Genomic DNA, 27604 nt, shown 5'->3' on the forward strand with positions numbered 1-27604 from the left:
ATCCCCATCCCAGAAACTAACTGGCTACAGACTCAACAGAATTTTGTTAAGGATTTTGAAAAGCAGCTATTGCACGGGTGTTGGCAGACATCGTGACCTGTGCTGAGATGCTCCCATGGCCACGCAGCCCCCAGGCTCTCTTCTGTGCAAGGACGGGCAGTGCAGCACCGAGCTCACAGAAGCGCTTGCACGCATTGCCTCATCTGAAATCTGCGGGAGCTGGGCATGTCTGAAAGGGAACGGCTGAAATATACCATGGAAACAATTTTATGACACGAGGAGACAGATTTTTACTGCTCAGAAGTCCCAGAGTCTTTCATCAGACAGATGTGGAATGAAAGATTCAGGGCAGCACATCGGCATCCTGCTCTGAATACCTGAGAGGCTGCAGCCAACCTCCCCACAGGAACAAAAGGATTAAAAAAGAGCTTCTCCCAAGGGACAAAGTTCAGCCCGCCGTCCCCAGGGTCATCACGGCACCGAGGGTGCTGTTCCCACGGGGAAAAAGCGTGGAGCCTGGGCAGGAGCTGCCACCCCTTGACTCATCCGTGGGCACTGCCCTTCCAGCTCAGGCAAAAGCTGACACTGCCCTCTCTTGGGCTTGCCCACACACGGCAGCAAGCTTCTCAGGAAAAGCAGCCCACCAAAAAAGTCCTGGGCTTATGGCACACACAATCGTAAACCAAAGCTCTTTTAGACTCAGCCTGGAGCACTGAAACACAAGGGGTTTCCAACCTTTCCCCTCCAGATTTCATTTTTTGCTGTTTGGCAAAAGGATCTGATACTGAAATTTTTCTATAGAGGCAACAGCAGTGTGAGAGGGACACAAAACATGACCTGGGAACTTGTCCGAGCTGGCTTACAGTAGAGAGATGCTCTGGCGAGAGAGTCCAGCTCCACGTCTTCGCCTCTTGCTCCTCAAAGCATGCTCAGAGCCTCCTAACAATCAGGCAGTGCGACTTCCAACCGTGCGAGACACTCTCCCTTTAGAAACAGCTTCCCACGCTACCTTCTTCCTCCTTCCCATAAGGCATCTATGGCTTTTATAGAGATCTTTTTTTTTCTTTTTTTAAAAAATCAGCAAAATTAGCGACCGTGGGATGGCTGGAACCGCCGGTGCTGACTGCAGCACATACAGCAGTGAGGACAGAATCTGCTACAAACACACATTTCTTCAGCCAGCAACTCAAACTTGGAAGTAGCCTGACTTGAGGCCACAAACACCCCAGAGATGCTGAGCAGGCAAGAAGAGCGTGGGAGGTGTGTGGCAGCCCGCGCCACTCAGAGCTGCACTGGAGAACGGTCCTTGGTTGAACATCAGGGTTTTCGAGGCTCTGAGATGCACAGCCCCACCGGCCCCTACCTCAAGGGGAAGGAGAAATACTTGTTCCCCGACTTGCAGCGAATTTGCTCCCATTGGACACGCAGCAGGAGCGCCGAGTCCTCAAACCCGTCCACAATGTCCTGGAAAACAGATACAGGAGTCAGTACCAGGAGGGTGGATCTGCCAGAGGAAGGAGTCAGCAGCTCCCTCTCTGAACCAAGTCAGAGACGAGGCTGTTTGTGGCTGGAAGCCTCTGACTTCCCTCTGGAGGGTGATTTAACTCACGCTCCCCCCAAAAGCTTCTCTTCTTTCAACCCAGTGAAGTTTGTCTTGCTCAGTGAAGAGAATTTCCCGCTCTCTGCCCTCAGCAGGGAGGTGTGGCTGGACACCAGCTCTGCTCTTCCCTGCTCTCCACACTGCGTGGGGACGCACCTGGAGCTCCTGCAGACACTGCCCTTCCAGCCTGCCAGACAGATCCCCAACGCACCAGGCCAAGCTGATATGGAATGACGGGTCCTGAAAACAAAACAGGGATCAGATTGTGAGGGCTAAAGGAGACTTTGCGCAATGCATGGAGCCGCAGTGGGAGATCTGGTGTGATGCTGCCCTGCCTGGGATCGCAGAGGTAGGAGGATCCCGAAGCTGGGAGCCCCCTCTGCCAGCTCAAAGTTGCAGAGCTGATACGGACAGTGCTGGAGGCGAGATGAGTCCTGGGGTCTCCACCCCAGCCTTTTTGGACACCAGTGGGAAAGGCTGCCTGGTTTCCAGCCTCCCTGTGGTCAACTCTGCCTGGTTCCCAGCCTCCCTGTGGTCAACTCTGCCTGGTTCCCAGCCTCCCTGTGGTCAACTCTGCAGAAGGTTCTCCAACTGCATAGAAAACCTCTCATGGACAGTCCTGGAGCAGGTAGATGGGTCACTTCTGAATAACCCACAGGAGCCCCCTGCTCAACTCTGGAGACAGAGAAATCAGAGTTTGGCCTTTCAAAATCCAAAATCTGTCCCCAAAGCTGGTACCAATCAAAGAGGCTGGACTGATGCCCCAGGCAACTGCCCAGGGAAGAGGCACAAGCATCGCTCTCAGTCCCACAGTGCTCACCCTAAGCCCATTCTATCCTAGGACAATCCTGCTTCCACGCAGAGCGGGGCAGCAACCGTGACATACAGTCTGGCCCATCGCCCTGGAAACCCAATTCTCAGGAGGCCACCAGATAGTTTACATCCTTACTTTCCTGCACAGGATGCGAAACAGAAGTCACGGACTTGCGCTATAGTCCCATTCTCAGCAAGATCGTGTTCAGGGTGTTAAATATGAGCATCACCAACCGGCCCAGAGGAGACCATTTCAGAGTCTAACCTCCCCGCTCCGGTTTATTTGGGTGAACATTTCATGACCTCTTGCAGGGAACCAGCTGGCATCTCTGGACTGGCAGGGAATTAAGTGGGAGACCCCTCACCTTGTAGAACGTGGGAAGGTCAAATTCCTCCAGAACTCTGTCCACCTCCGAGACCAGCTCCAGCAGCTGGAAATGCCCAGCGGAGACCTCCAAGCCGATAAAGGTCCTAAAGAAGGACAAGGAGAGACAGCAAGCACCCTTTCATGCTGCAGAAAGCACAGCCGTAAGCATACTTAGCTCTGCATTCCTACCGGGCAAATTCCCTACCCCCCAACAAAAGATAATTTGAGAAATGCCAGGTTTAAGCATTCAAGGACCGTATTCCAAAGAAAAACAGAAATAAAGGCGTGGTAGCAGGGAGAAGCAGGACTGGATGATATACCACGTAGATTTACTAGATTAACTCGGGACCTTTTGGGACATGAAAACTCATTTTCCAGGCAGAGGATGCACTCAATGGGTATGTCAGCAGAGTGCCGTGCTGTGCAGGAGCTGCATTCAAAAAGCAGAAGTTGCCGGAGTGGTTTTACCGTGGGAGAGGAAGCGGGGAACGGGAAGTAGCAAGCTGGAGAGACGTGACAAAGAGGTACCTCCTCAAGGACTGTCTGGATGACATTTTCTAGACTCCAGGAGGGGAGGGGAAGACTAAGTCTCACCCAGGATCCGCTTCGTCCCACCCATGACTATCGTGGGCTGCCATTCCCACTACATTCAGCAACTTTTCACAATTTTAATCACCTTTGCTTTGAGATTTAAACTACTTAATTGCGTTCAATTGGAATCAGACTTCTGAGATGACACCCAGGAGAATTAGCACCGTCTAAGCTGTTTCTCTCCAATTCTTGGAAGACCTGCATCACAATTTCACGACCGGCACTGTTGCCAAAAGAGGTGGCCCCCGGCTCTGATCGCCTCAGGCTGCTTACGCTGGCACGAGGTTTGCGAAACCACAGAACAAACCAGATGGGAGATGGCGGCTGCCTCCTTTAGCTGCTGTGAAACCATAGCACGAATCTAACCCCAGCCGAAAGGCCCGCCTCAGGTCATGTTGTGAACAGATCTCTTCTCTTCAGAAGACTGAAGTCCTGCAGCCTGAGGTTCATCCACCACTATCGAGACCAACGGCTTGCAGAGAATCAGTGCTGATCCTCAAAATTTCCCAGGTGGCTGGAGAAAGGTGTGAAACCTCTGGAGACAAGGTGATCACATACTGCCCCGTCACACGGCTCAGCCTGGTCACCATGGGACAGGCAGGGTGATGCTTCCCACCCACCCAGCACCTTGTCCAGCCTTCTCCCCAGGCAGGCAGGCTGCCCCGCTGCTCGCTCACCTGGTTTTGTTCTGGTTGGTGTAAACCTTCACTTGGTCAGCCACGCAGAAGAACCTGAAATAAAAAAGATCCTATTTCACCTAGTGGAAACAAAAAAAGAAAAGAAAAAAACAGAAGATGGGGAGGGGACAGGATTTCTACCGAGCTATGGAAAGATAAAGGCGAATGCAAGCTACAATCGGACAAAATCAGCACAACCAGAACCTTTCTGGGCTCAAATTAATCCATTCCCCACCCGGTTTCCAGCCCTCTGAAGCCCAGATAGCAACAGAAGCCCTGAAGCGGCTGATGCTCAGCAAGTGCCTGAGCCCGTAAGCAGTGAAACCATCCCTGATTTAGAGGATGCACAGCTCCGGCCTCGTCCTTGAAAGCCGAGACCTGACTTGTTTGGTGCCAGATCCCGAGGCAGAGAGGAAAACTCCCGAGGGCTTTCCTGGTGCAGCACCAGCTCCCAGAGACGACTTAGGGTGTGGATGCTGGTGAAACACAGACCCCGAGGGAGAGGGAAGGGTGCGAGGAGCGCTCTCCCGCGGCTCCGCCATCCCTACCTGTCGAAGGAGGCCAGGCGCTCCTTGAGGGAGCGGACGAAGGGGTCTATCCAGTGGTAGCGCAGCACCACGCACTGCGAGAGGCTGAGGTGGAACTCCTCCATGGCAGCCAGCGAGGAGACGTAGGTGCGAGCGCGGGAGACCAGGAGCTCCAGCAGCTCCAGGAATTCCTCCTGGACTCTGTCTGCGGGGCAGCGCCGTCAGACCCGGGTCCCTCCCCGCAGCATCGGCCGCGGACCCCCACCGGGGACAGGCGGCTCCCCCGGGGCTCCCAGCCCCGCCGTGCACCGGCCGACCCTGGGGGCTCGTCGGGCCTCACCCGGCTGGGCTCCGTCCCGACCTCCCCTCCCGGTCCCGTCCCGGGCCGCCGTTACCTACAGGGCAGGTAGACGTGGGTGGCCCAGCTGCCCCGCTCGTGGGGGAAGCCGCGGACGCGGCCTCCGTGCCGGGAGCTGTCGTCGTTAACGGCCTCCTCCGGCTCCGGATCGCCCGGCAGGCCGGCGGGGACGGGCAGGCGGGGCCGGCCGGCGCTGCGGGGAGCGGGGAGGACGATGAGGAGGAGGAGGAAGGCCGCGCGTTCCTCACCCAGCCCCGCTCGCTCCCGCCGCCCCCCGCGCGAAGGGCCCGTCCCGCCGCCCCCCGCCGCACCCACCTGGCCCCGGGGGGCTCCTGCGCGCCGCCGCCCCGGCGCCCCGCTTCCTCCTCCTCCTCCTCCGAGCTGCTGTACCCCACCAGCGCGGCCCTCATGGCCGGCCCGGCCCCGCCCGCGCCCGCCGGGCCCTTCCGGGACGCTCCTGGCGGCGCCCCCCCCGCGGCGGTGCCGGTGTCGGCGGGCGGCGGCGGGGGCGCTGTTGTCGGCGCGGCCCGGCAGGGGGCAGCCGCCGCGGCCCGCCCCGCCCCGCCTCCTCCGCCGCGGCCGGCCCGGCCCGCTCGGCTCCCTCCCGCACCCCGCCACCGCCGCCCGCCCGCCTCCGGCACCGGCGCCCCCTTCCTTTCCCTTCCTCCCGGCTCCCGCCGCCACGCCAGCGCGGGGCTCGGGCGGAGCGCGCAGGCCGCGGTCCCGCCGGCGGCGAGCGGGCTGACAGGGGCCTCCCGCCGCAGGTGAGGGGCCCGGCCGCCGCCGCCGCCCTTTGTGTGGGCCTCGCCGGGGCGGGGGCGGCCCCGGCCGGGCAGGGACCCCCGCCACCCCACCGCGGGCCCCTCCCGGCGCGGCGGCGGCGGTGAAGGCCTCGGGGCGCCGTCACCGCGCTTGTCCGCAGGCCGGCGGGGCCCGAGGAGCCGTCCCATGGGGAGAGGCGAGCGGCGGGACGGGCCTCGCCGCGGGCTGCGGCGGCGGCGGCTGGCCTCCGAGCTCCCCGGCCGCCCCCGCGCCCCGCGGCCCCGCCGCGCCTCTCCCTGAGGCGGCCTCGGCCCGGCTGTGGGAGGCCCGGACGGCGGGGAGCCAGGGGGAGGCGGGAGTCGGACCGGACCATGCCGGAGCGGGCCGTGCCGTGGGCCGCTTCTCCAGTTTGAAAGTACCTCTGCTTTCCCGTCTTCTCTCCTTAAATGGTTGTCGCTTCCCACCTCCCACGGAGGGATGAGTTAGGCTCGGAGCTGGCGCCGACTCGGGTACCCGTGCGGAGCCCTCGGTAAGCCAAGGTTGGTATTTCTTATTCTTCCCTGCCGGGGGGAACGCGAGCTTCCCCTCCCCGTTAGGCCGGATGATCTGGGATGCCGTCGCCGTTGGGTTGCTCCTGCTGTGGTTAATGTTGCCTGTGGGGGAAGGTGGCGGCTGGGCTGTGCTGAAGTTTTGTATCCTGTCGAGCTCAGGTGCTAGGAATCGTAGCTGCAAGCCCTCCCTTCGTGTCGACAGTCAAGGTGAGCTACGTAGCAGAAAGAGGAGATCCTGCGAACCGGCAGGCTTGCGATGGGACCTTTGGGAATTTTACTGCCCAAAATTGTGCCGGCGGACAAAGTAATGCAGTGTTCCCCTAGGCAGAAGTGCGGTCCAGCACTGCCCAAGCTGTGGGGCACAATCCGGTCTCAGCTGAGTGCTGGGGGAGGTGGGGACGCTGGGAAGTGGCTTTCTCTGATGCTCTTTATCGCTTAATTTTAAATACAACAAACACCCTCCTGGAAGACCAAGGTTTTACTTACCCTGGGTGAGGGCAGGTGGCTTGACGCAGAAACGGGTGTGCTCTTGCGGGCTTAGGGGCTTGTGGCCCAGGAGCTGCTGCTTCTCACCAAGGCCTGGACCCTTCCTCTCTCTTGAGGTGTGTTGGCACTGCTGTTATTTGCTGCTCACTGATGGGTTTTACTCTTCTCTAAGTTGATACCAGGTTTTACTGGGCATCTCTAGGAAGACTGGAACTTTTCAGTGAGCAAAACCCCTGTGATGCTTTATAGTAGGCCAAGCAGCACCTCTGGTGTAGGTTGTTCGGCTCCAGTGTACTTTTATTCCGTGGTTTGGTAGGAGGTTCAGCTGAGCCATTGCTTTAACACTTCTTTTATCTTCACAGAGCGTGCATGCACGATACCTGCAGGTTCTGTGTTTTGTCTGTGGATAGGATAACGTTGAGCACAAACCTTCCCCTGAGCTCTCTGGCTCTTCCTAGTCTACAAGTGCTGCCTGGAGAGGGGGAAATCTCTTACATGCATCCCTTGGGTAATGTGCCCAATACCCGAGCTGCAGGAGGAGCACAACTGCTTCACAGGGGTGTTTCAGCTGGGGTGGGACCAGGTTGGGATCTGCCTTGGTATCTGTAAAATCTAACCCAGTAGCTTCTCGATTGCACGGTATTTGGTGTACCTCAGCCCATGCAGAGAGACCGATGTTCTCAGCCAGCGGGAGATCCAGCGACTGACAGCGTACGGGGTAACAGCTGAGCTGACTGGGACCTGGGCGGTTGTGCTGCCTCTCGTGAGAGCACGCCGCTCAGACACATACCTGGCTATGGCCGGGCAGAGCCTGACCCCTTGCAGGCTGAGCACGCCTTGTCCCAGGCCCTTCGCACAGCAATAAGAGGGGCTTCGGTTCTGGTTAGCTCCCCCACCCTGGCTTCCTGGTAGCTTTGCAGGGACGCAGGAGAGTTTTCAAAGCGAGCCGTAGGGGGAGGTTCTAGAGAGTTGCCCGTCTTTCCTCCGAGACCTGACATGAGCTGTTTTCTTCCTTGCAGAGAGCGCTGCTCCCTGGGCTGCCTCCCTCATCCTTCCCAAATGTGAGCACATCGCAGCCAGCACAGAGAAGGGCCTCCTCTTGTCTTCAAGGCACTGGCTTCTGTCTCCTGTTCTTTTGTCCAAAAACGAAAAAGCCAAACCAAACCAGTCCACAAAGAACTTGTGCTGATCTAGGGAGGAGGCTGTGGAGTCTCAGTCACCTCTTTGCCTCCCAAGATCCTGGCTGTGGGCTGGATTTTCTGTCCTCGACTTCAGGGGATCAGCTACGGGGAATCAGGATCTTGGATACTTTTGATTTTTGTTTTTACTTGAACCCTTTCAACCGAGAAGCTGAAGCTGTCACTGCTAAAATCCCGTTTTTTTTTCCCAAGCATGTCAGAAAGCTGGCAGCAGCAACAGCAGCAACCACAGCAGCCGCCGCCACCGCAGCAGCACCACGCTGGGGCAGCCGCCCTCCCAGAGCACTCCATCCCGCCCAGCACTGCTGACAACCCCTTGGGCTGTGCTGTCTACGGCATCCTGCTCCAGCCGGACCCCGGTCTGCAGCACCACCAGCACGCCGCCATCCAGGCTGGAGAGCCATCCCACAAATGTGGTGTGTGTGGCCATGACCTCGCTCACCTCTCCAACCCTCATGAGCACCAGTGCTTGCCAGGCCATGACCGCTCTTTCCAGTGTACCCAGTGCCTGAAGATCTTCCACCAGGCCACCGACCTCCTCGAACACCAGTGCATCCAGGTGGAGCAGAAGCCCTTTGTGTGCGGCGTCTGCAAGATGGGCTTCTCCCTCCTGACCTCGCTGGCGCAGCACCACAATGTCCACAATGGCAATGCCATGAAGTGCTCTATCTGTGAGAAGACCTACAAGCCTCCCGAGGCAGAGCATTCGCAGCCTCTCGACCCCTCGGAGAAGCCCTACAGCTGCTCCATCTGTCAGAAAACCTTCAAGCACCTCTCGGAACTGTCCCGGCACGAGCGCATCCACACTGGTGAGAAGCCGTACAAGTGCACGCTGTGCGACAAGAGCTTCAGCCAGTCATCCCACCTGGTGCACCACAAACGGACGCACAGCTCGGAGCGGCCCTACAAGTGCACAGTGTGTGAGAAGACCTTCAAGCACCGCTCCCACCTGGTGCGCCACATGTACGCGCACTCAGGGGAGCACCTCTTCAAGTGCAACGTCTGTGAGCTGCACTTCAAGGAGTCATCAGAGCTGCTGCAGCACCCTTGCACGCCCAGCGGGGAACGGCCCTTCCGCTGCGGTGAGTGCCAGAAGGCTTTCAAGCGTCCCTCGGACCTGCGGCAGCACGAACGCACACACAGCGAGGAGCGGCCCTTCAAGTGCGACCTCTGCCAGATGAGCTTCAAGCAGCAGTATGCGCTCATGCGCCATCGCCGCACGCACAAGGCCGAGGAGCCCTTCAAGTGCAACCTGTGCGAGAAGGGCTTCGTGCAGCCCTCGCACTTGGTGTACCACCAGCACGTGCACGGCATAGAAAACCTCTTCAAGTGTAACGTGTGCCAGAAGGGCTTCAACCAGTCCTCAGAGCTGCTGCGGCACAAGTGCGTGCAGAATGCGGAGCGGCCCTTCAAGTGCGCGGTGTGCAACAAGTCCTACAAGCGGGCCTCGGCTCTGCAGAAGCACCAGCTGGCCCATTGCGCCGAGAAGCCGCTCAAGTGCACGCTCTGCGAGAGACGTTTCTTCTCCTCCTCCGAGTTTGTGCAGCACCGCTGCGACCCGGCCCGCGAGAAGCCCCTCAAGTGCCCCGACTGTGAAAAGCGGTTCAAGTACGCCTCGGACCTGCAGCGCCACCGGCGCGTGCACACGGGCGAGAAGCCCTACAAGTGCCCCTCCTGCGAGAAGGCCTTCAAGCAGCGCGAGCACCTCAACAAGCACCACAGCGTGCACGCCCGGGAGCAGCAGTACAAGTGCATGTGGTGCGGGGAACGGTTCCTGGACTTGGGCCTGCTGCAGGAGCACAGCGTCCAGCATACGGCCGAGGGCGCCTACCAGGTGGCTGCCTGCTTGCCGTGAGCCTGCCGCCCCTCGGTGGCTTTCAGCTTGCGTGTGACGCTCCTGAGCCTCGGCCTCCCATTCCCTCTCCTCGGTTGTAGACGGCCTCCAGGGAGTTTGGGGGAAAGGGGAGGTATGGTGGGCAGGCAGGTAAACTTTCCTCTGGCCTCTGTGGTTGATACGCCACCTGTATCGCAGGGGTGACGGACGACGTGAAAAGCTCGAAGGGGTGGAGAGGAAAGGAGGGAGGTCGGAAGAGGAAACTGCCAGTAGTTGCCTGGTGTCCCCTGGGCTGTAGTTCACGCTGTACCTGCAGTTCCAGTGCTGGGAGCTCAGCTGCCCATTGTGGGCAGCAGCCCTTCGTGTGCGGCCTCTTTCCCCTGCCCTGCCTGGCGGGGTCGGTGGGAAGGGCTGGGTAACCCTCCTCCTGGAGAGGGCTTGGGAGCAAGGCAGAGTCAGCCCTCTCTTCTCCCAGGGTACGCTGCTCGGTGAGGAAGTAGAAGGTTTCCGCTGCTGGGATCTCCCAACTTTCTCGGTCCAAGCTCAATTGAGAGGACCATTTCAGATCATTAGCATTGATTGACTGCTCCAACCTCCCCTGCTCTCCCTCTTTCTAGAGTATAGAAAGGGAAAAGCCATGGGCTGCACAGCTCCAAAAAGCACTTTGGCATTTCTGCTTCTGCAGTCGCTGGCTGTCACACTCTACGAGGGTTCTGAGCCTGCCCGCCCCCCGTCCCTGCCAGCAGCGGGCGGGGAGAAGAGCAAGCGCTGCGCCACCACCAGAGCGCGTGGCGAGGAGAGCTGCTGTGCCCTGCTCCTGGCCCAGAGCCTGGCGTTTAAGAGCAGCTTCCCGAGGGACCTAGCTCTCCGGCCAAAACTTGTCCCCAGACGCCTTCCCTCTTTGCACCGCTTGGGCTGTTAGCATACCTCCAGGGGGGTCAGGCAAAAGGCTGTCCCAGCAGTTCAAACACTAAAGGGTGAGGCGAACACTACTAATAACCTACAACTTTGGAGACGTTACCATCCTCGACGGTAACCCATGCTGTGTGCCAGGGGCTTTGTGTCTGATTTGCTGGAGGGGAACCAGAGCGAGCCAGGAGAATCCTTCCTGGCCTGGGACTCGGCTCCATGGGGAGGGGAAGGTTAGCAGTGGGTAAAGGAGGAGTATATTTTTTTCCCCTCTTGCAGGAGTCCTGTTTTACCCCTTTACTCTTTCTTTACCTCTTCTGTATTTTTCAGGTTTTGCACAGTTCTTGTAAACATCACTTAAAAATAAATTTCCCCTAGCAAGGTCGATGCAGCCTCAGGTGTTTTCCTCTGCAGGATTTTACTGGCTTCTCATGACTGAGAGACCCGTTACATGCCAGTTAGATGCCTTGGAGGTTGAAGGCGTGCTTACTAGGTTGCTCACCAGCCTTCCCCTCTCCGTCTTTGGAGACACTAAGATGTTAAATATCCGTCTGTGGAGATACTGAAGCCCTGACTGGACGTGGTCCTGGACAACCTGCTGTAGCTGACCCTGCTCGAGCAGGGGGTTGGACTAGATGATCTCCAGAGGTCCCTGCCAGCCTCAGCTCTTCTGTGATCTTGGCTGGCCCTCATACGAGGTAGGAGTGTTGTGACGAGCTGTAATTAGTGAACAGCAGCCAGTAAGTTGCCCATGTGCTGCACAGGTGATTAGGACAAGTTTAATAAATGTTGTCCATGGCAAGTGTAGACAGATTAACCTTGCAGAGGGTTGGGCTGTGCCTGCTTTGCTGGTAGGGAATGCTCATCTAGAAGGTGGAGGAAGGCTTTCGTTTCCATTTCCAGCATGGTGAGGGGGAACGGGGTGCATTTTCGGGGGCTGGGACAGTTCAGTGACAGGTCTGACCTTGGGGCTGAGTGTTCTTCATGCGCAGCTTTAAGGAGGTTAAAGCAGACCTTGCTCTCTGCTGCCCAAGGAAGAGGGACTGATGGTTATCTTACTTCATGCTGCCTCAAAGATGTAGAACTTCCTACTGAGCTTTCTGTCCGTGTTTCTTTTTCCTTTTCTTCTTTCTTTTTGCTTTTTTTTTTAAAGCAGTTTGTTAATATTCATTAAAAATACTGTATAGTTTAACTTGATGTCATACTGGATCTTTTTTAAAAAAAGAGATGTGATAACTTGGATTTTTAAAGAGCTCTTTGGTTCTAGGTAGCTGTTTTTTGCTGTTTAATATGTAGTAAGTTCAGTGTACGCTTTACTGTAGGAGTAAAAATGAGGAGTAAAACCAAGGAAGGCTAATCCTGTCTTTACAGAAGGGCTTCGTGGTGATGGAGGCTGCGAGCACGAGACCAGGGCCAGCCGGGAGCGCAGCACCCACCTGAGCCCTCGGGCTGTTCCTGCCTCGGGCTGTGGTTAGCTTTGCTCTTGCCCGAAGCAGCCTGGCGCAGCTGCCGCAGGTCCCACAGAGCCGGGGGTTCAGCGGTCGCCCTGACTGCTTGAGCACGGCACCGGCAGCCGGGATCAGTGCCCAGAGCTGGGAGCTTGCAGAGAGGCTCATCTTTAGTAAGAGGAGGGTGTGAAATGGAGGCTGCTGGAGCCTCCGGGGGCTTTTGTATTTCTTTTTGTATTTCTTTCTGGGGCAGCTGCTGGCTAGAGGAGGAGTTTGGAGAAATCGGTAGTGTGGCCCCCGAATGGCTGTGCCCTGCTCTCTTCCTTCCCCAGGGGCCGGGGTGGCAGGACAGCCTCGGGTGCTTGGGGCAGAGGAGGATGGCGGTGGGCCCCGGCCACAGCTTCGCACCGTGCGCTGGCCGCGGAGCTGCCAGATCCTGTCCCCTTGGTACCAGCTGGGCACAGGGACTGTTGGGGAGCATTTCCCTCGTGCTGAGCAGCTGCGAAAGCCCTCAGTGTCCGAGTGAAGAGCTCTGGCTTAGGATGTGGAAACAGCCAAGCAGCGCCCTGGGCAGAGAGAGCATCACCAGGGCTGTGCGCTCGGCGGCCCGTGCCTAGGGGAGAGGGGATGCTGTGGGGAGCTCAGCGGGGACGAGCTCAGGTCCAGGTCGTCAGCCGGTGCCTGTGAGTAGGTGCCTCCAGGTTTGAAAACATCTTGGTGGGGCATTGGAGCATCATTAAGCAGGACTGGCCGTGGGCCCATGGTGAGTCGGTCTCTTCATCTTCTTTGCAGCCCTGCGACAGCCCAAATCCAGTAGAAGCCCACGGTGGCTTCTACTGCCAGACCTCAGTGCTGGCGGGTGCAGGACCTGTGCAGAGTGGGCGGCTGAGCGGCTGCCAAGAGCCTCAGGTATATTTTTATAGGGAGATTGTCTAGTTGGAAGCAGCTGTGTTGCGTACAGGCGGGCTGGGGGGGCGGGTCGATCTCTGTGGCTGTGCGTTTGGGTCGTGTTTTGTACCGTGAGGTGAGAGGTGATGGAAATAGCAGGAGGCACATGAGTGTTGGGAGCGCGGTGCTGGGTGGGGAGGCAGGGGCTGGTTTGGGGGACCGATGTCCCCTGGGCGTCACACTGTGAAGGGCTCTCTGCTAACTGCTGGTGTTTCTTTTTCAAACCAAAGAGCAGTTGCGGCCAAGCCTCTTGGGATTAAAACGTGTTTCTACTCTGTACCTGTGTTGCACTTCTGAGAGTTATTTCAAGAGACTTTCAGGCTTCTTCATGCTGCCTCTGCTTGGCCTCTCGCGTCACTTATCACCCCACAGCACCCAAGAGGGTTGCGGTGCTGGAGCCGGTGTTGAGTCAGCCCCGTGACAAGCGCTCACGTGTGTCTTCAAGACCTGGTTGCCAGACTGCCTGAAGATGGTCTGTAGGGCTGGAGTAGGGGATGGTCCTTCCCAAAGTGTTTTTCTTTTCGCCAGGCAGCTTGAGCATAGGATGCTGCTGGGGAAGCGGCAGGAGGGATTAGGTTGGCCAAAGGTGGCATGGATGTTGTCCAGGAGATAAATCCTGCTTTCTAGGGCTGCTGTTCCTCTGGCTTCCTGGGTCCAGGAAGAAGGTAGTCCGTTACCTGGGCTTTCTTCTGATCTTCACTTCCCCTTACCCTACCCACAGGATGCCTTTAGCTGTGTCTCAGCCCCTTCGCCTCCACAGCTATTTTGCTTATACTTTTATAAGACCACCTAGGCTTCTTTGCCCTTTGTTCACTTCTTTATTTGTAAGCAGTGGTTTGGTTTTCATCCCTTTTTCCATTTTGATTGCGAGGTCTCTTCCCCCTCTCCTCCCTCCCTGCCCACCCCAAATTCCTCTCCCAGGCTGGATCCAGGTGATACCAAACCACTGGTGATGAGGTCAGGTGTTTGGGACCCGACTCTTGCTGGAATCCAGTGGGTGCTTCTGGTCCTTCTCCTGTGAGGTTGTCCATCTTGCTGGGCACGGGCGATGCTGTGGCCTGGCAGCTTGGCTCAGCTGGGTCATGTCCGTGGTACAGCTGGCTCTGGCGAGCGAGTCTGAGCCAGTACCAGGAGCCAGAGCAGAGCTGTAGGAAACGGGCACTGGGGTGACAGTGGCCATTTCCGTGGTGGGTCCCTTTGCCACATCTCCAAGGCTGGGGGTTAAATTCAGTGAAGGGCTGTCAGACGTTCCTGGGGAAAAGTCATGGCGCTGGGGTGGGGTCGGACTGCTCGGTTCCCCTGGGAGTGCCTGTGCAGTGGCTCTGCGCATCAGGCAGGCGGCTGAGCTGAGTTAGCCGTGGCGTGGACACCCCTGGGACCGCGGGTATGCCCAGGTGGCCCTGCCAGCTCTCCGGGGAGCAGATGCCATCCCTGCAGTCTGGGTGGGAAAACGTGCACGGTCTGCTCTTGGAGCCCACACGCTGGAGTGCAGGGTGAGGCGGAAAGCGTCCTCTGACAGTGGTTTGGGACCATCTCTGGGTACTCAAGCCTGGCCGTGCACTGTTAGGAGGCAGGAGAGCACTTTCTACACTTCCCTTGGGTATTTACCATCAAGTCCAGGCTGCAGCCAGAGCCTGGCTATTCATAAGCAAAAAACTTGTTGTTCTTCAGAGTTTGACTCTTCCTCCCTTGGGTGGCAAGTTCACCTGCGGGAAGGTTCCTGCACGTGCAGGCGTAATGCTGAGATGCAATAACGGCAGGCCGGCAAGGCCTGGGGACGGCAGCTCTCCCCCAGGCCCTGGTGAGCACGGCTTCTCCCCAGCCGCCAGGCTCCCTCTGCAGCATCTCCCAGCAGCCGCCTCCGCCACTTTCTGGACATGAAGATGCTGCTCTCGCAGGGTGCCCGGGATGCTCAGCGGGGCAAGCAGGACCGCAGGTGGGAGCTGGACCATGGGCTTGTCTCCGAATGCCTCCAAGCCGTGGATCTGAGGGATTTCATGGCCGGTGAGGTTCTCGGGCTCTTCCTAACCTGCGCTTGTGCCTCCGGCAGAGTTCCCAGGGCCGTGGGAAGTTGCGGCCAAGGATGTTGAGGTTTGTGTGGCTTGCAGTGCCTTTAACACTGCTCTCTGTGTGTTTCTAAGATGATACTCCATGTATGTGTGTATATATATTGTATTAACACATCCCGCTCTTCTGTGTGAGTGTCAAATGGTTTTGCTTTACTAATAAATTTATAGTTATTTATACCTTCCTGTGGATGCGTAAGATTTCTGGAGCGGAGGCCGTGTGCCAGGCACCGCCTCCCCTGTCTGTCTTTGTGCTCTGTCTGGCTCTGCTTGATTTTTTTTTCATGTTTTCTTTCTTTCCCCTGAACTTTTTTGACGGAGGAATGATGGTTCATCTGCCTGGTAACCAAAAGTCGAGACACAGGGTATGGGCAGGCTCCCAGGGGCCAAAAGCAAATGCAAGCAGAGTCTGCAATGTGGTTTTGCCCCTTGCTAGAGGTGGACTGCTCCCTCCCCAGAGCACAGCTTGCTGCTGGGGCTTCAGGGTAGAAGCAGGCAGGATTCTCTGCCTGCCAGAAAGGAGCGCCTGGTTAGGAGGCAGAAGCTGATGCATGTTGTGCTCCAAGGACCCCAGCCCCACGCACGGCTGTTTCAGCTTTCCCAGAGTTTTTTTTTCCATCCTGTGATAGCAAGAGAGGAGCCCGCTACCTGCAGATGACTTGACTTGCTCCATCCCACACGCAGGCCAGGTGAGATGTGTGTTTGTCTCTGGATCACTGAGAAAACGCTTCTGGCTGAAGGTTTGGGAAGGGGATGGGATGGGAAACAGAGGCAAAAGCGTGCACAGCACTCGCCCAGGAACCCACAGCTGGGAGACATCTCAGCATTCCTTCTCAGTTGGCTGCTCCATTCAGAGCTCCTTAAATTACAGCAGAGAGGTGCTTGGGAGGAAGAGGAGGAGGGATGTCCGCATCCCAGGGAAGGGGCAGGACCCCCTTCCCCTTTGCTGACGCTGATACCGGGTCACTGATCCCTCCGTGGCAGCTGTGCTGAGCCCCGGGAGAACGTTAGTGCCACCGAGTAGGATCGTGCCCGGTGGCAGAAGGGCAATACCTTTCCCAGCAGCCCTAATTTCTTACCCCTGGCTGGATGATTTCCATGGGAAGATGAAAAGTTAAACTGCAGCTGATAGTCCTAAACTGTGCCTGTGTTTGAACTTTGCGGCTTGAGGAAATACTCCGTACCCTCAGGGCAGGCAGGCGAACTGCATCAGCACCACCGGCGCTTTACATGGGCTTTTACTTTCTCGTCTCTGATTTCCCTAAATCACAGCAAAGCCGTGTAATTTTTGCACGCGCCGGAGCTCCAGGCTCCGGCTGGGGGAGGACTGGGAGCGGTTGGTGGGAGCAGCATCCTCTCGGCGCCTTATTAAGAGCCCCTTAAGGCCTGGTTGCTTTTCCAGAAGATCTTACCTATTTGGCAGCTGTTTTCCATGCAGGTATCATCGCCGATCCCTCCTGCCTTACCCCACGAACGTAAAAGCTAGGGGTGCAAGTGAAAGGACAGCAGAAGTGGATGGAAAGTAGTTCTCCAGCAAATGTGCCGGGAGTGGTGGCAGCGTCACCCAGGTGAGAAGCAGAACCTTCCCCTTCCTCCCCAGGGTTTCTCCTCGGCATTTGCTTGCAGAAATAAGTCGAAGATCTTTGTAGACAGGACTGGCTCAAAGACAAAGTGTCTCCAGAGTGTCCTTGGAGGAGATGCAGGTTTAGCCATCAGCAGGTGCTGCTTTTTTGAACCCCTCGCTACAGGATTTCACAAGCCTGAGCCTGCAAAAGTCCACTTGAAACTGTCCCTGCGTCGCTTTGCTCTTTCAGGCAGCACTGTCTTCGCAGGTGGGACCTGGGCACCTCTTGCGAGGTGGGACCTGGGCCAGGCTGTGCCCCGAGGGGTGCAGGATTCAGGCCCGTGCTGCTTCTGCTGCTGATCCTGCTGCGGGGGCAAGAAGTCAATTGAACACTGCGCCTGTCAGGAGCTACCGCTGCTCCCCCGGATCTTGCTGTTGGGCTCACCACAGCTTGCTCCCTTTGCAGGGGTGGTTTTTCCTGGTGATCCAGGGTTTTCAAGGCATTACGCAGCAGCCCCCATGCCCTGCTTTCAGAGCCGAGGCTCCCCTGCCAGCCCCAGCCCTGACGCAGGGGTCGGCATCCATCCCGCAACGGGGAGCAGAGGGTTTGCCCCCCTGCGTGGAGGCGTGCGTTTGGGACAGCTGAAGTTGCCGACAGATTAATCTGAGATTTTTTTTTTTTGTGGGTGCTGGAGCATCTCCTGCCCCAACACTCAGCACTCCCTGGCCCCTGCAGCCTGGTGACGGAGGCAGCATCCCGGTGGTGGCCACCTCCGGGCTCATCCCACTTCCCAGTGCAGGCTGGGTCAGGGGAGGAGCGCTGGTGGCCCATCCGCTCCGTGTGATGATGGCACATGCGTACAGGATGCAGCTTGCCTGGCTTGCCCCTTGGCATCACCAGCCAGGGGCTGCTCCAGGGCTGGAGGTGACGCAAGCAGCTGGGGAGGCGAAGGGAGGCGCGGGGGCAGCCCTGATCCCATCATGTTGCAGGGACTGGAGGTTTGCGAGCAGGTGCTGTGCCAGCCGCAGGCTGGGGGTCTGAGCCCAATGCAAGGAAGGGGAAACCGGGATGATTGGGGCTGCCTGGCCTGGGATGGGAGCCCTGAGCTCCTCTCCTGGCCACCATGGAGGATTTGCTGCTGATTCCTGCTGGGGCAGGGACAGCTCTGCCGGCCGAGGTTGCAGGGAGCAAAATGAGGAGAGCTGAGGCTGGGTAATGGCTTTGGTAGCTGTGAGGCCCGGGCGAGTGTTGTAAGCACCTTTGGCTCATGTTTCTGCCATTAAAGTCAGTGGCCAATGCTGAGCTGTAAGCAGTCATCACTCTGCTTCAGAGTGATCGGTATCTCAGAAATACAGGGATGCCTTTTGGTTGGCTTCCCCGGGCCCTGGGGATGGGGAACGAGGTGCGATTTGGGAGACCGCTGCTCTGTGCCTCAGTTTCCCTAGCTGCGAACCAAAGCTGCAGAGGTGCTGGGCTGGGGCCAGGCAGGATGGGTACTTGTTGCTTGCCAGGCTGGGGACACCCGCGGGGCCGGGGAAGGAGGAATCAGGCCAGGGGGATCCGGCACTGCTCCAGGGAGCTCTGGCCAAAGACAGAAGCTGGGGCTGGACCTCAAGCAGCGAAGCTGTGCCCATACCAGGATGCCGGGATGTGACCACGGCCGAGATTAGGGGCGACGGGAAAGGCTGGCAGTCACGCAGGGCTGGAGGTAAATGGATCAAGCAGCAATTGGCAGGCTCAGCAAGGGGAGGCTTAGCTCAGCCTGGCAGAGATTTGCTGCCTCCTGCCCCAGATCCTTTGGGGTCGTGCGGGCACATCACCCTCGGGCACATCACCCTCACATCGCCCCACAGGGTTTGAGCAGCCCCACTGCTGCTCGTCTGCGCATCCCTGCACCCACCTGCGCTTGCGTGAGACAACAGCCTTTCCCGCAGCCCTGCCAGGCTCGCGCCCGGCCGGTGAGTGGCTGGGGTAGCTTTGGTGGCTCCAAGGATTTTGAGGATGCTCAAACCTGCTTGATTTGGGGGTTTTCTTTGCACTATCCTGCACTGAAACCGGGCTGGCTGCTGGGAGCCGGGGCGTTCAGGACAGCTGGGTGCTGGTAATCCCATTTGCGGGCAGTGCTGGGCTAATCCTCGCAGAGCCCTGAGCGGATTGGGCTAGGTTTGGGGGGTCAGTGGCGAGCTGCGGTGGCCAAGGGAGCCCGCGCATCTCAGGGGTGGCTTCCCGGGGAGGTGGCGGTGAACGTGTGGGGGTAAGTGGCAGCGATGGAGGCGAGAGATGTGGCTGGGGTTTCTTTGGGGCCACCTGTGCACGTCGTGGTGGGGTTTGGTGCTCCAAAACAGAGCTGGAGGATGAGCCGCAGTGGGGACGCAGGTCCACAGTGGGGGAGCGATGGAGCAGGTCCATGGGGAATGATACTGCAAGGGCAATGGAGCTGGGTAGTGTGGAGGGGTTTGATCTGATGCTGGAGGAGAGGGAAAGGCTGCAGTGCTCCCTGCTCCAAATGGGGATGGCGGGTCTGCCCCCCGCTTCTTCCCCTCAGAGACTGGGGCCCTTTGCCCACTGGCGCGAGCCCCACAGAGCTGGCACGACGGGCGGTGGCACCGGCCGGTGCCTGCAACATGAGAGGGTTGCACGTGGCTGCCCGCTCTTCGGTGCCATCGCAGGCAAATCCTGGCTGCTTATTCCTATTTCTTCCAGCAACTAGTTTTTTGGGGACCCACAAATGTTTGTGCCCCTCTCTCGTTCGGATGTGCCAGAGGAACGGCCCCGGCTCTCCACTTTCCTTCCCGGGCCAAGGACAGGCTTAAGCTCCAGGCTTTTACAGCTGCGCAAGCTTATGTCGAGGGAGGAGGAGACCTCGGCTGTCGCGGGGGGCTCGCTCCAGCCCCGGGCTTTCTCTGGGCTTGTTTGGGCTCAGCGGCGTACGTTGGCCCTGGGCTTCTTTGGGAGCTGTGAAGGTCCCGAAGCATGGGTGGAAGTGCCGCTGGGCCGCACGGCGCCGCTGGGTTTTCCTTGTTGTTCCTGGGGCATTCGCAGCTCCTTAATCCCTTATACCCAGTGGGAGGTAAAAGGCAATTTCTTAATTGGTTTCTGGTCATCGGGCCTCCTGGGAGGTGTTTTACAGCAACCTTGTCCCGCTTTGGGGACATGGGGGTCTCCGGGAAAGCTGAGCCTGCCCTTGGTGTGCTGGAGGCTCTCGTGTGGGGCGGGGGGCGATGCTTCGGCCGCATCCAAACCCAGCTCCTGGGCTTGCACAAGATGGGCGCAAGCTAAGAGCTGAGGACAGACGTCACCTCACCCGGGAACCTCGGCTCATTAAGATTTAAGATGCCAGGCTTTGGACAGCCCCTGATGAACCACCCCGAGGGATTTGAAGGCGTTCTGCATGTCCAAAAGCTGAGTGAATGGGTTAATGCAAAGAGCCCGGCGCTGAGCGGCTTCCAGCCTGTAACCTGCTGTGTGTGGGACTGGGGTTACGTGTGGAAACGCCCGTGGAGTCTCCTGGTGGGGCTGGGTGGAGCTCAGGGATCTGCTTTCTCTTGCCCTTCGCGGGCATCTCCTGCGAACAGCAGCGTGGGGGCTGCCCGAGATGCTCCTGAGCCCTTCATTGAGCAGAGTGGGGTGTCTTTGGAGGGGCATTTTGGGCAGAGCAGGGCTCTTCGGAGGGGCAGCAGCAGAAGACATCCCCAGTTTGAGCTGGGCGAGAGCCCCCAGCCCTTGTCCTGTACCCAAGCGTGGGAAGGTGCAGCATCGCTCCGCTCACTGGTGCTGCATCCCAGCCCGGAGTCGCACCGAAAGGGATGGGGGGACCCAAAAAGACCAAGCAAACAGAGCTTGAAGAGCTGAATCCCTGCTCTGCAACATCTTATTTTTACCTATGCCATCAACATCTCGGCAGCCACAGCAAGTCAGCGCTGGCTGCCTTTGCTGCCTGCCCCAGGCAGGTGCCTGCCCCAGCGACCACCATGGCCCTGAGTTCTTATGTGTGTTGGGGTGTGAACTTGCCCATAAACAAATTCTGCTCAAATTACTGTTGTTTTTCATCCCTCAAATGAAAAATGAGAGGGAGCGTAGAGGACCCTGAGCAGAGCATCACAGTTTCTGTGATCTATCTGCTGTGGCTTCACGAGCGCTTCTCCTGGTGCGACCCTAGCCATGGAGGGTTGTGCAAAAAAAACCCTAAATGAGCGGTTACGTTTAGGAAAATCAAGTTTAACTGAGCCTGCGAGCTTAAAAGAGAGGGCGTAGTGTGTTCCCGATAATGGTGAGGGGTCAGGGGTTGAGCCGGGTTTGGTCTGGCTGTGCTGCAGTGCCACATTTCCCAAGCAGGACACGGAAACGGAAGGACGCCAAGGACCTTTTTGGGCTGCCCTGGGGACAGCGTGAGGAGCTGGTGCACCCGGTATTCCCTGGGGAACGTGCACCACTGCTGCTGGCCTCTTGCTGGCTGGAGACCCCTCCCCGCTACCAGCTGGGATGCTGGGCTGGATCGAGCGGGTGGTTCCCCAGCCCCCCGTGCCCCATCTGACAGAGGAGACCCCCCTGGCCCCAGTGCAGGACCCGGAGCCAGCTAAGGTGAGTGGGGAGCCGGTTTGCGGGTACCGGGGTCCCTCTGAGCTCGGTGCCTCTGCATCCAGCCCCGGCACTGCGGCACCCCGGGATGCTCCACAGCATCCCTGGGAGGAATGGGGGCCAGGATGCGTCCCCCCTCCGAGCTGCTGGGAGGCAGCAGGAAGGATGGGGAGTCCCTGGGGTTTGCAGCCACCTTTGAGCAGGGGATGCTGTTCCCTGTGCCTCATGCTCTGACACCTTCTGCCTTTTACCCTGAAGGCACCGACAGGAAAGGCCGGTGGCCCCGGGGATGCTGCTGACCACGCGCGCACCGCGGGTAAGCCCCCATGGTGGGGGGACGTGCTGGCGCGGGCAGCGGATCAGCATTCCTTTACCAGCGGGTACCCCTTCTGCCTGGTACGCTGGGGGCTGGTGGAGCGGTGATGGGAGCTTGCTTTTTTTTTTTTCCCCCCCCTGCTGCTATTGAAGAAATGGAAAACAAGGTGGGATTTGCGATCCCCGAGGACCCAGGCTCTGTGTTTGAGAGGTATTGCTCTTGCACCCTCCAGCGTGCAACATGGTTTGCTGGGATTTTGCTTTCGGTTGGGGGCTGGGTGCCTGGGATGGGAGGTCCCAGACTGACTCACCCCCTTCCCTGGCAGCGTGGGGAGCAGTGTGCTCTCCTGGCTCTCCCAGGGGCTGGAGAAGGTGATTCCCCAGCCAGTCCCGGCCCCGGGGACGCTGCAGGCGCTCGGGAAGAGCTTTGAGACGAGCATCGATGTTCCTGATCAGGTAGGTGACAGATCTGGGCAACGGTCTGGCGTATTTGGGCTTCTAGCTCTTTTTACCTTTTCTTCTTCTCTTTTTTTTCCTTCCTATAGCTCTCCCAGTGCTAACTGGGAGCACTAACCCTGCCCTGCATGGGCTTCTGCCTTCATCCATCCCTGGGGAAAGGGCAGGTTTCCCTGCCCGCCCGGCGGGATGAGCCCCACCTCGGCTGCGGGTGGGTGACGGTCTGTTTGGCTTTTCAGACGGAGGTCCAGATCCTCAGGGACGAGGAAGAGGATGCTCTGGGTAAGGAGACCCGGGAGCCCACAGGTTGCAGCATCCTGGGGGCCTTTCTGGGACTCCCGCATCCCACCTCCCTGGTCGGTGATGCTGGCGCTATTGTCCCCTTGAGCCAGCTGATGGGGGGACCAGGACCCCCCCGCAATGCAGGTCCTGGCTCTCCCCCATTCCCACGGCACCGCTCTCCTTGCAGAGATAACCCCCTTCGATCCGGAGGAGGACGAGCTGGATGGCTGCGAGCCTGAGGCCGGCTCAGATACCGGCACGGAGGAGTGGTGGGTCCCCGGGGAGGCTGGCGGGGGGATGCGGGAGGGCAGGAGTGGTGCAGGACGAGCTCCCCGACCATGGTGCGCTCTCCCCGCAGGGCAGGAGCACGGGTGCTCAGCTGGCTGGTGCAGGGCTTCGAGAGGATGGTGCCACAGCCGGAGATGCCGAAAAAGCTGGAGGTGAGCACCGCCTGGCTGGGAGAGACTGGGGGCTGCTGGGCAGAGGTGACAGCGGAGCGGGCTCCCCATCCTCATCCTCCCGCACGCCCTGGCTGGGACCTTGGGGAGGAGAACCCCAGGGGAATTCAGCAGAGCAAAAGAGAGACCTCGGGGTGCCGTCCCAGTGCTCCCCGACCTGGTTGCATGCAGGGGGGACCCTCTGTTTGGGACCCGCTGATGCCAGCAACGCCGGGGTCTGGGTTTAATGGTCCTTGTCAATGAAATGGGGCCAAAACTACAGTGGAGGGTGTGCGGGGCTGTGTGTGTGGGTCCCCTTGGGATGGGGGACGTGCCCGCCCAGGGTCGTGTGGGGCCGCAGACAGTGCTTTGCCACGTCGATGCATCCCTCTGTCCCTCTGCAGCCGGAGCCGAAGGAGCAGAAGTGCGAAGCCGCGGCGGGAGGTGAGCGATCCCCCTTCCCTGGGGTGGCCCTTTCAGAGGGGACACTCTGCCTTCGAGAACTCAGGTACAGGCGGGCACCAGCGCTGGGCTGCCCTCCGTCCCCATGCCCCGGGGTAGGACCGACTGTGCCGAGAGGGGTGGGCACGCTGGGAGCCGGCACCACGGCACTGTCCCTACACCACGTTTGTCCCCAAACTGCCCGTGTCCTCGGCCCAGGCTGGGTCCCCGGGGGAGAGGCTGCCAGGGAGGTCCCCCAAGCGTGTCCCTCTGTGGGAGGTGACCCTTCCTTGCTTGCTCCCCTTCCCCAACAATTTATAAGATGACTGCTGCGTTGCCTATCCCTCTTCTCCTTCTGAATAAACCTGAGCAGGCACAAAAGGGACTAAAACCCAGGCAAAGTCAAAAAGCAGCGTTTCAGCCACCCAGAGCATCCCGGGAGCAGTGGAGCCAGCAGCGGCCGAGGGGCAGCCAGAGCCGGTGGCCACCCTCATCCCTCGGTCCCTGGCTGGGGACGGCAGCAGGTAACCACGGCAGCAACTTCTGCATGGGTGCTGTGGCCAGAGGGACGGCTGCTGTGGGAGCAAAAGCTCTGGCAACCGGGTCTAATGGTGGTTTCTGGTCACCAGTATGTTTGCCTGGTTGGTCCAAGGGCTGGAGAAGGTGATGCCACAGCCGGTGACCAGGGAGAAGCAGGACGCACAGGTACGCTGTCTGCTGGATAGTCAAAGGGCACGTGAACGCTGTGTCCCTGGTGGGGAGGGTGTCCCCTGCCACGCAGATGCCCCCAGATCAGCGCCAGAACCTGCTGTGGTTTGGGCTGTCACCCAGCTCCTTCAAGAGGACAAATCCCCATGACCTGCTTAGCTGATGAAAACCAGGATTTGGCTTCTAAGCAGCGAGAGAGCCCATAGCATTTGCTTTCTTTACTGTTTCCTTGCCTTTCTGTGTGGCACCGGGTGGTGTCCAGGCCCTGACATCTCACCTAGGTGTGGTCCAGCTCTAAGGAGAAGCAGCAGCAGCAGCTTTACACGCTCTCCTTTTCTTCCCTTGCACCCAGGCGAGCTCACTAATGTGCTCCTGTCCTTTACCGTTGTGCCCATGGCCAAGCCATCCAACATGCCCTGAGAAATCACATGGGATATTTAGGGTAAAAGGGCCACGTTTACTGAAAATGGGGCATTTAGGGTAGAAACTTAGGTTTACTGAAAATGGGCAACATCAATCATGTTTCCCTTTTCCTCCTGGCAGGGCATGGCTGCAGCAACCTCGAGTCCCGTGGAAGAAAGTAAGTGGTTGCTCCATCTCACCGAGCCGGTTAGCTTGCCGAGGTCAGAAAGGTTACTGGGAAGAGGGACTGCTGGTGGTTTTTTTCCCCTGGTCTGCCACGGGTGCCAGCTCCTGAAATCCCCTGGGGAAGCCATGGGAGGCTGTTGCTGCTTGAGCAGCAGGAGCAGATCCGGAGTTGTGGTGCGGGCTTGGTAAAACTCAGGCTGTGGGAGCCTCCGACTGCAGCATCCCACGTCCTCATGTCCCAGGTTTTGAGGTTAGTGCCGATAGCAAGGTCTGTCCTCGAGCTGTGCCGGAGGATGTTTGCCAAGCTGGTGGGATTTGATCAAAGGATCACAAGGGAATTCAAACCTGCCCCCTTCATCACCCCCTTTGGCACGTTTGCTGCCGAGCTGGAGGGTGTTTGCTCAGTCTGGTGTGAGATATCTAGGGAGGTACCTCGGGAAAACAAAGTCCTGGGATTAGATGTGTTAGATGTGAGTCTGCATGGTGGTAGGAAAACATTGTGGGGTTCACACCGCTGCTTGCCTGCCTGTGGGGGTGAACAAGCGCCAGCTCTGTGGGCAGGCGGGCTTGACTCCCCCCGCCAGCCATGTTGCAGGGTGCTGAGCAAAATGGGGAGCCCATCGGGGAGCCACGGCTGCCTCCATGGATGGACCGGGCAGGGGAGATGTCCCACAGCCCCGTGCAAGCACCATCCCTGGGAAGGAGTGGTTGGGCCGTGGGAGCTGCCGATGGGAGCGGGGACCCGCCACAGCATGCGGGGGCTGTGCGTCCCTCCAGGGACATGCCGGGAGGTTGCTCCCAGCGAGCCAGCAGCCACTTGGTGGGATCCTGGAGCGGGAAATCCTGCGGGAAGGCATTTCTCTGGAGACCTGAGCCCTGTCGTAGACCTTGGGAAGAGGCAAAGCCAGTGGGATGCTGCTGCACGTGCAGGGCAGTCGCACCCTTTGCACGCAGCTGGCTTGCGTTACAGCTCGCTTTGGTGCCTTGAGGCATCTCGAGGTCACTTAATCTGCCCGAGGAAGGGAGCGATTGGATCTGCCCCGGCACCAAACTGCCAGCACGCTCATTAATGTTTTCCTTCTCCTTTTGTTTCAGGGGGCAAAGGGGCTTAGCGCCTCTGAAACAAATGGAAAACGAAGACCGTGGCGAGCCAGCCCTTCCCACAACCAAACGAGGCCAACCCAAGGAGAAAGCACAGCTGGGGAGGAAAAGCAAAGGGGAATCTGCAAATGGTCTCTAGCTCCTTCCCAGCCGGGGCAGCAGGGACCTGAGGCTGGCACAGGGATGCTGGCTGCTTGTCCCCGGTCCCAGGGCTGTCCCATCCCGGCTCCCTCTTGGCTCCGGGAACCGGAGCTATTGGTTTTGCAGGATGATGTCTATGAGACAGGAGCTATAATTTTTAGGAGGGTAGAAAAGCATCACTTAGGACACCTCAGAGGCAGAAAGCCTCTTGCTGCAGCCTCCCAGCACTCCTGGCCCTCTCAAAGCCCCCCTAGCATCCGAATATTCACCCCTGAGACCTCCAGCTGAAGCCCACAGGCTTCTTTTAGTCAACTTCTGCCTCCGAGGTGTAATGTTATAAAGCTCTTCAAGCTTTCGTAAGCTTCTTACTGCTTTTCTTCCATTAACTGAGTGTTTTCTCCCAGTAAGTGGAAAGGGCTCTGGTTTGCAGCAGCAAATGCGGGTGGGTGAGGTTAATCTCTAGGTGAATAGGTAGGAGTTAATGGTTAGAAGCCTTTGCCTTATAGGAGAACTTACCCCAAACTCTCCTGACCCCCGACTATGGCTGCTCCCTCCCGAAGCTCACAGCACTAACCATGGTGGCAGGAGTGTCCTGGCAGGGAACGGATCTCGGGGGCTGTCTCCAGCCCAGAGGCGTGCGGGCAGGCGTAGCCAATGCAGGCACGCTGGGCTGGATGGGGTGAGAGCCCCTCCACGGCAGGTTTTTAGTACAGACCTTAGAATCACAGAATGGTTGGGGTTGGGAGGGACCTTTGAAGATGATCCGGTCCAACCCCGCTGCCATGGGCAGGGGCATCTTCCACTAGATCAGGTTGCTCAAAGTCCCATCCAACCTGAGCTTCAACACTTCCAAAGATGGGGCAACCACAACTGGGTAACCTGTTCGGGGTCTCACCACTCTTATCGTACAACATTTCTTCCTCGTGTCCAATGTAAATCTACCCTCTTTCAATTTAAAACCATTGCCCCTTGTCCTGTCACTACAGGCCTTGGTAAAAAGTCTTTCTCCATCTTTCGTATAAGCCCCCTTGATATATTGAAAGGCCACGACAAGGTCTCCCACCACCTCATTGCATCTCTTTAGGACGATCTAGGCAGCCGTAGCAATGAGTCATGAGCCAAGCAACCACCCTGAGCCCTGTCCCCTGTGTTTATAACGAACCCCACTGGTACCAGGCTACAATTTTAGTATTTGCCACATTTTCATATAATGTATCCAAAAGTTGTGGCATGTTTTAAAAGCCATCTCCCTGATTGCTGTTCCGCATTTTAATTAACAGAGATCTAGAGGGAACGAGCTAAAGGCAGTGTGGGCACCGTGGGGTGGGTAAATACAGCCCAGAGCTGACCATGAGTGGGTTTCCTCCCTTTCTGTAGTTGAATTTGCACGTTTCCTATTAGCTTCGCTGCGGACATGTAAGTTTTGTTGTCAGGCAGACCTCAAAATAAACTGGTTTTACAGTATGCGGATGCGCTTCCTCCTCCTGTTTCTCCAGTGTGTGCCTGACGTGGTAGGATGGGTACCCCTTGGTCACGGAGAGGGCTGGTCGTGGGTCAGACACGTGCTCTTCACTTTGCAGCTGGTCTGACAGCCTCCCCAGTAACCCGCTGTGGGTTTTCACCCAGTGATGCTGGGGAATTGCGTGGCATGTGGGACGCTTCCTACGCCATGCCCGGGGGAGCGTTGGGAGCAGACGTGGAGTGGTGCTCGGGGCGTTCCAGCGTGGGCTCTGGGTGTTCCAGCGTGGGCTCTGGGTGTTCCAGCGTGGGCTCTGGGTTGAGTCTTGCTCTGCAAAACCAGGACCCTCGGGCTGTGCTAGCGCAGCGTTTTGCTCGAGGTTCACAAGGGGAAAGGC

At 58.3% G+C, this 27604-nt stretch overlaps 3 protein-coding genes across 10 annotated transcripts in view; 2 read left to right on the forward strand and 1 right to left on the reverse strand.

Annotated features, from left to right (window-relative positions):
- Positions 1-265: 265 nt before the first annotated feature.
- On the reverse strand, positions 266-5418 carry USB1 (U6 snRNA biogenesis phosphodiesterase 1). Its single transcript, XM_075160755.1, has 7 exons — positions 5249-5418; positions 4975-5126; positions 4597-4780; positions 4049-4102; positions 2779-2884; positions 1757-1840; positions 266-1464 (listed from the first exon to the last, which is right to left on the reverse strand). Exons 1-7 carry the CDS (start codon positions 5341-5343, stop codon positions 1360-1362), a joined length of 780 nt encoding a protein of 259 aa, XP_075016856.1. The 5' UTR covers positions 5344-5418; the 3' UTR covers positions 266-1359.
- Positions 5419-5705: 287 nt separating this feature from the next.
- Positions 5706-13979, forward strand: ZNF319 (zinc finger protein 319). Of its 3 annotated transcripts, none has more exons than XR_012675314.1 (3): positions 5706-6234; positions 7752-9915; positions 11089-13979. XR_012675314.1 is itself a non-coding variant. In XM_075160753.1 (2 exons), the coding sequence occupies exon 2, from the start codon at positions 8125-8127 to the stop codon at positions 9784-9786; it is 1662 nt and encodes a 553-aa protein (XP_075016854.1). In that variant the 5' UTR covers positions 5706-6234; positions 7752-8124; the 3' UTR covers positions 9787-11059. The 3 variants fall into 3 exon arrangements, 1 of the variants encoding a protein (XP_075016854.1); XR_012675313.1 differs by lacking the exon at positions 11089-13979 and adding an exon at positions 11005-11059; XM_075160753.1 differs by lacking the exon at positions 11089-13979 and having other exon boundaries at positions 7752-11059.
- Positions 11168-27604, forward strand: part of CNGB1 (cyclic nucleotide gated channel subunit beta 1) — a 40888-nt gene continuing 24451 nt past the window's right edge. Inside the window, exons 1-15 of one of the 6 annotated variants that reach the window (XM_075160744.1) lie at positions 11293-11372; positions 14969-15161; positions 16575-16704; positions 16786-16855; positions 21037-21282; positions 21538-21595; positions 21748-21805; positions 21921-22050; positions 22290-22332; positions 22520-22601; positions 22691-22772; positions 23174-23213; positions 23584-23734; positions 23840-23915; positions 24462-24498. In XM_075160744.1, coding sequence (XP_075016845.1) covers positions 21184-21282; positions 21538-21595; positions 21748-21805; positions 21921-22050; positions 22290-22332; positions 22520-22601; positions 22691-22772; positions 23174-23213; positions 23584-23734; positions 23840-23915; positions 24462-24498 — 856 coding nt within the window. In that variant the 5' untranslated portion in view covers positions 11293-11372; positions 14969-15161; positions 16575-16704; positions 16786-16855; positions 21037-21183. Of the gene's footprint in view, positions 11373-14968; positions 15162-15308; positions 15826-16559; positions 16705-16785; positions 16856-21036; positions 21283-21537; positions 21596-21747; positions 21806-21920; positions 22051-22289; positions 22333-22519; positions 22602-22690; positions 22773-23173; positions 23214-23583; positions 23735-23839; positions 23916-24461; positions 24499-27604 lie in introns of those variants that run through there. The other 5 variants (XM_075160743.1, XM_075160746.1, XM_075160747.1 and 2 more) reach the window with 5 other exon arrangements.

This window comes from Calonectris borealis, chromosome 12, assembly GCF_964195595.1.
Source record: "Calonectris borealis chromosome 12, bCalBor7.hap1.2, whole genome shotgun sequence".
Classification (NCBI taxonomy): domain Eukaryota; kingdom Metazoa; phylum Chordata; class Aves; order Procellariiformes; family Procellariidae; genus Calonectris; species Calonectris borealis.

Coding starts and splice junctions, on each gene's coding strand:
- USB1 (XM_075160755.1), bottom strand. CDS start 5,343: ATGAGGGCCGCGCTGGTGGGGTACAGCAGCTCGGAGGAGGAGGAGGAG. Junction 5,127..5,248: donor CAGGAGCCCCCCGGGGCCAG/GTGGGTGCGGCG, acceptor CGCTCCCCGCAG/CGCCGGCCGGCCCCGCCTGC. Junction 2,885..4,048: donor ACCAACCAGAACAAAACCAG/GTGAGCGAGCAG, acceptor GTCCTTCTTTAG/GACCTTTATCGGCTTGGAGG.
- ZNF319 (XM_075160753.1), top strand. CDS start 8,125: ATGTCAGAAAGCTGGCAGCAGCAACAGCAGCAACCACAGCAGCCGCCG.